Here is a 6000-nt window from a genome sequence, read left to right as displayed (position 1 = left end):
GCCAAAATCAAGTTTCTTCAGCAGAAGTGTCCTCAAATATCAGGCCTGACCAACTCGGGCTGTTTCACTTTCCTCTTTTTAAGCTGTGTGCCTTTTGCATTTTTTTTTTTATAGTGGACGATGATCCACTTAAAAGCTACGACTGACAATGAGACAAAGTCTTATTACAAAACACATTCACAATGCGTCTCTGGCATCTTTGTCCCATTTTTTATTGATTTTTCCAGCGAACAATGAACGAATGAACAATGAACACATTTCTTAAACACGTCTTACTTCACCACTCCCGGCTGCATGAAAAGGACCAGTCGTGGAATTTTGAGAAATTTTATTTTTTCTTGTTTTTTTTTTTTGCATTATTTCTTACAACAATAAAGACGGCACAGAATACATAGCTTTACAAACACAAAGCACACCACCACCTTGGCTGCTGATGCTGCTGCCATTGAGGGAGGGGGGAGGTTGTGGGTTCCTGGAGGCTGCAGGTTCAGCATTGGCCATCCTTGTTTTCCAAAGACTTCTGCCCATTGGGAATTTGCCATTTCAAGGACCTTTTTTTTTTTTTTTTTTTTTAAAGTTGTTTTCTTTTTTTCTTTTTTTGCAGCATAGCAGAATGAGAACAATGTGGGAGGAAAAAGCTTCTTTTGAGACATGTAGGGGTAAACCAAACAAACAAACAAAAAATAAGACTGTCTAGAATATGATCTCAGCATGTTATTCCAATTAGCATGAAGCAGAAGTAGAGGTTAAAAAAGAAAAAGCTCAGCTGGACAATATGTGAACTAAAGAGCAGTTCCACAGTTCTGCTTGTTTGCGGGAACTCTTGGACAACGGGAATCTCTCCATTTAATAAAACTAACACAACATTTGTCCGCACACCGAGATCAGATCTACCTTTCTCTGAGGTACTCTGCAGAAAAATTACACCACCTAAATCTTGACCATCTAGTTTGAGTAGTTTATTATTACTTACAATTTTTCTTTAAATTCCTGTACAGTCAAATAAAACGTCAACGGATTTTTCAAAGGATCTCTTCTTTTTTAAAAAATACAGAAGGCTTCTTTTATTCCAGCCATTTTTTCCCCCCAACCCCTTCCAACCAAAAAACTGGATTTTGATATTATATATTTCTGTGTGCATCTTCTGATGGTCATGTGTGTATATGTGTGTGTGTGTGTGTGTCTATGTAATTTACACCCAACATTGTAAACATAGAACTATATTACATGTGCTTGCACTGCATCTTGTAAGGGGGAGGAGAAAATTTGGTTTACTGCACTAGAACACCACAAAAGAGGGGAAGAGAGAAGGGCGGGGCTTGTGAAGAGAAGAAGAAGAAGAAGGAGAGGAGGACGAGTAGGGCGAGTGTCAAACTCCTTTTCAAGGTTGTGAGGCTCCTCAGTTTGGTTGAAAGCTCAGTTTTAGTGGACAGGCTCTTATATTTATATTTTTCTTAAGCAACAGCTGGATCAAGCTATCAGTTTGTCTCTTCAATAGTGAACAAAAATAAGAAAAGAAGCTTTCTCTAGAGTCATCAGGGTGAAGCCCGCCATCCAGCACCACTGAAGTTCTGCCGAAGAGCTAGCAGGGAGGAGGGGAGTTAGATCCTGTATTAAGAAGTTCCTCTGAGGTCCACCTCCAGCAGTGTGAAGCTACAAGGTCTTAGTGGGCGTTTCCACTGACTTAGTCCTTCAGTGTAAGATCCCTCTATTTTACAGACAGTTATAGAGGTTCTTGTGTCATTGAGGCAGCGGAAACAACTGCTGGCAATTGGGGACTGAAGGTCTCCGGGCCCTTTTTTTTCCTCCCCTTTATTTTTTGCGCAGGTTACTCAGGAGACTGCTGACCATAGTCAGATTCAGCCAAAGTGCGCTTGCTTAGTCATTTGTTCAAGCCGCCCTCCTGGAAGAACTGGCACAGTCTCAAACACAGCTGTCGTGGAGGCTTGGCAGCTGCTGACCCAGGCCGCGCAACAGAGAGAGACAGAGCGAGAAGAACTAAAGATGATCGACGGGGAAGGAGACAAATCCAAGATGGAAGAATGGACCGGAAGGAACAAAGGCAGGGGTTGTGCTCTTTACAAGTAGACACGCCTCAGGTCTCCGGGTGAGGTGATGGTGTTGCACTGTGGGCACAGCTTCTTGTTTCCCTGTGATGGACAGACAAGCAACAGTTAGCTTGGTAGCTCAGAAAAATGTACCAACAGACATAACAATGAAGTGCTCACTCTGCTGATTTGGGACTATGAGCATGAAGTCCAATACAAGTTACCCAGTGCTCTTACTGCCTCCTCCTCCTCCTGTGTGAATCTAAACCTGTTTGCTGCACATCTTGCCTCCCCTTCTGCCCTCTTCCTCTCCCTCTGCACTGCTTTGATAGTGTGCCATCTGCAGTAAAGCAGCAGGTGATAATATGCAACACAGGGCTGACAGCATAACAAGATTCTGAATGGGTGGTCTCACCACTGTCCTAAATCCCTGTTGCTTTCCCGCACCAACTCTGGCCAACAACTGCTGGCTGCAGGCGCATCCCTTTCTGACAGAGTCACTGTGCTGAGTTTACACTTAATGACGCAAGAAAAAAGAAAAGAAGCCAAAAACAGACCATAAACAAGTGAAGAATAGTGGCACAGCTGGAGTCAACTAGGAAAGGATTATATGATGTCATTGCTATGAGGAAAGTCTTAACATCAGAAGTGAAATGCACCCGTTGTGTTTCCCACAGATCTAGGTTCTATTTGTTGTAGATGATGGGGGGGGGGGTGGTGGTTGGCTGGTGTTGTGATAATAAATAACTGAGCGACTCCAGCGTCTTGGACCGCAGCTTGTTCTGCTGCCGAGCTTCATAAGGTTGGCATGAGACTTTAGTATAGACTTGAGACTTTAGTATACGGCACACAAACGTAGGGTGTAACATCTGACATGGGTCCAACACAATCTGGAGATCTCGTTTGTATTTTGTGCACTTTTGAAACATTAATCGGTCAGCATAAATGTACCTCTGACCCCCGAGGATTTATAGGCTTCAATTCCTGTAAGCGCCTGAATAAACTCTTTAAAGCAGGTGTACCGATTAAGGGCCTAGACGGGAGTGATTTGGGAGTGACAGATGTCACATGCTAAGAGGATATGTTGCTCCACTAAAAAAAAGTCCAGAGTGAAGAAGAAGGGATGGGATGTGGGGTGTATGGGGGAAAAATGGAAAGAAGAGGAGTTTGGAATGGTTTAAAAAGTAATGAACATTTTCTTCAGAAATACCTCTCATAAATCACGTATCAAAGCATTGTTTAATATTATAAATTTAACTAAGTGTTATTTAAGCGATTTTATTGATACTCTGTTGAGGGAGCACTTCTGTTTGTTTGGAGGCCCGTCAAAGCTTTCTGCTGTTTACTGTGGACAGTGAGCATGCATGGGTGTGTGCCTGTTACACTGGGCTCCAGCTGCCTCGCTCATTAAAGCGGTAAGTGGCTGGGCTGATGTTAACTAGATTCCTGGGCATTTACTTTGATCAGTTTGGCCCTCCCGGTTTTATAGCTGTCTCCAGGCTATGACTTTAATTCCCCATACATTAAACCAGCAGTGGCAGGATGCACGTCTGTGCACACACCTACACAGAAAACACAGGTACGCTGCAGATGGAAACAATGGAGTGCTTTCTTTTGAGCAATTAATAACAGAAGAATTAGAAAGCAGGCTAACTAATTTATTAATCAGGCCCAGACTGCCTTTCTGCTCGTACTCAAATGAAGGCCTTCTTAAATCACCTTAAACTGAAAGCATTTTTCAGACAATTATTAGCATGAATAAGGGTGGTAATGGTTGGGACTATTAGCTTATGTTGCTTTTATCTGCTATCATGTAGCTATTCTACTGGACCAAACCATTTCAGAAACACCACATTTAAAATGTATAGCTGCATACAAGGCTGAAATAGTCATCAGACATTCCCATGCATCATTCATCATAATCCCTGGAAAAATAAAGTCTACTCCATTCAGTCCTTGACATAGACCAGGGGTCGGCAACCTGCGGCTCTTTAGTCCTTCTACTGCGGCTCCGTGTGGTTTGGGAAAATAAATTAGAAGTATTTAGCTGAAGTGTATTTTATTTATGTTAGTTCTTTTTTAACTTGTAGTTCTAAATTGGAAGATTATTGTGATATTGAAATATAAAAATAAAATTATATTCTATTATTTTTTCATCGCTCAAAATAAGCGTCACACTCGCGGAAGCCGGTGTACCCGCCGAAACGCCGCGCATTTATCGAGACTTTCAACCCCAGGTAGGCCAATTATGGATCTTCGGATCCACATTATGTCAGCAGCTATTCTCCACCATGAACTATGTTAAAAACAAACACCGCTCACGCCTCACAGATGAAAGCTTACAGTCCTGCGTAAAGATGAAAGTGACTTCGTACAGCCCCGATTTGCAGACGCTGTGCGCAGAGGTTCAGGAGCAGAAGTCCCATTGTAAACATATCACGGCAGACCCGACGATGTTTCCATGAACATGCTTTTCAGCATCTCTTTTTTGAACACTTTACACACATGGTTGCTGTACGCATACAGCCGGCTGTAGCTTTGCAGCTCACAGCCCGACACATACCAACAACAGCATAGAGAGCACAGACGTTAAGGTGGCGAGGCGTGATTGCGGGTGCCGCTCAGGTGCATCGACCTCTCCTGCAGCGGTGCTGCAGACCACGCCCCGCCACACACATAAACCAGGCAAAATACATATTTAGGCAGAATTTTGCAAATATCTATTTTTCATCTTTTAGCAGCATAGTGCTTTTTTTCCAGTTATTTTTTAAAAGTCAGATCAAGGCTCCACAAGCCCAAAGGCGATATGAGGGTGGCGACTCACAACAGTTGTTGTTTGCTACATGGATCATTTTAGTTCAGCTGGGTGTCTTTCCTTTTGTTATATTTCTTTAAGAGTTCAAAATGTGTTAATTACATAAATAAAATGTAATTTTCTCTGTAGCACTTCATGGATTTCATAAGCAACACACCTTAGTTGTTCACACAAAGCATAAAGGTAAAAAACAATATATACAGTGTTATCTTCATTTTAGATGTAAAAAAGTATTTGCGGCTCCCAGTGTTTTCTTTTGCGTCAAAACCGGGTCCAAATGGCTCTTTGGGTGTTAAAGGTTGCTGACCCCTGACATAGACGATGTCACATGGTTTAACACACTGAATCTAATGCAGACAGTGGTAGCTCGTCCACCAATCAGCAGCCTGCCTAAGCCCAAAAAGGATAAACTGAGCAAAGTGTGAAGAGTTTTAGAGATTTGAAACTGCATCTATAAACTGAAGGTGATTCTCTTCATTCAAAACACCAGCGAGATGCTTTAGACTCGTAAAGACTCAAGAAGACAGCTTCGATTAGAACCCTAGGACTGCTGATGCAAGGCTGTCTGCACACTAACCCAGATGTTACTCAGGAAGTTCTTCAAAATTGTATAAATAGTATACTGGCTAAGGTGTACTCAAGTTTAACATCTTCCCCAGGGTTAGGGTTAGTCAAAATATTCCAGCAATCAATGTTTTTACATCATTCAATGAAGTTAAAAATCAAACTTTTTAGGACACTGATGCAACTAATACTGTATACAATGATGTGGCACTAATGATCAGCTTATTTGTGATCGTTTTCCAGGTGGGACGGGCCTGTGGGTATGTTGATGAGTACAATTAGGCTTCATGGGGAAAGGGCGGCAGGGGAAACAAGGTGAGACGAGAACATTGACAACATCAGATATTTCATGGAGGGAAAAGAGGCGATAAGAGCAAAGACATCAGAGAAAGCTGTTACCCTTCTGTTTACCCTTCCAGCTGTAGGAACACTATTTTCTTTTGCGCTCCATTTACCACATTAGCAACAGCTAACTGCACACTACTGAATATATTAGACTAACTAATAACCAGCAAAACCACAGTGGAGGGGCGTGTGTGGTGTGTGTGTGTGTGTGTGTGTGGTGTGTGTATG

At 42.3% G+C, this 6000-nt stretch overlaps 1 protein-coding gene across 3 annotated transcripts in view; it reads right to left on the bottom strand.

Annotated features, from left to right (window-relative positions):
• Positions 1-313: 313 nt before the first annotated feature.
• rnf220a (ring finger protein 220a) overlaps positions 314-6000 on the bottom strand; it is a 162835-nt gene continuing 157148 nt past the window's right edge. For all 3 annotated transcript variants that reach the window (XM_080906594.1, XM_080906596.1, XM_080906595.1), the window contains one exon: positions 314-2150. In XM_080906594.1, coding sequence (XP_080762720.1) covers positions 2079-2150 — 72 coding nt within the window. In that variant the 3' untranslated portion in view covers positions 314-2078. The remainder of the gene's footprint in view (positions 2151-6000) is intronic.

Source organism: Rhamphochromis sp. 'chilingali' (genome assembly GCF_963969265.1).
Source record: "Rhamphochromis sp. 'chilingali' genome assembly, chromosome: 16".
NCBI lineage: Eukaryota > Metazoa > Chordata > Actinopteri > Cichliformes > Cichlidae > Rhamphochromis > Rhamphochromis sp. 'chilingali'.
Note: the sequence above shows the minus strand (reverse complement) of the source record. Positions and strands in the feature narration are given on the sequence as shown.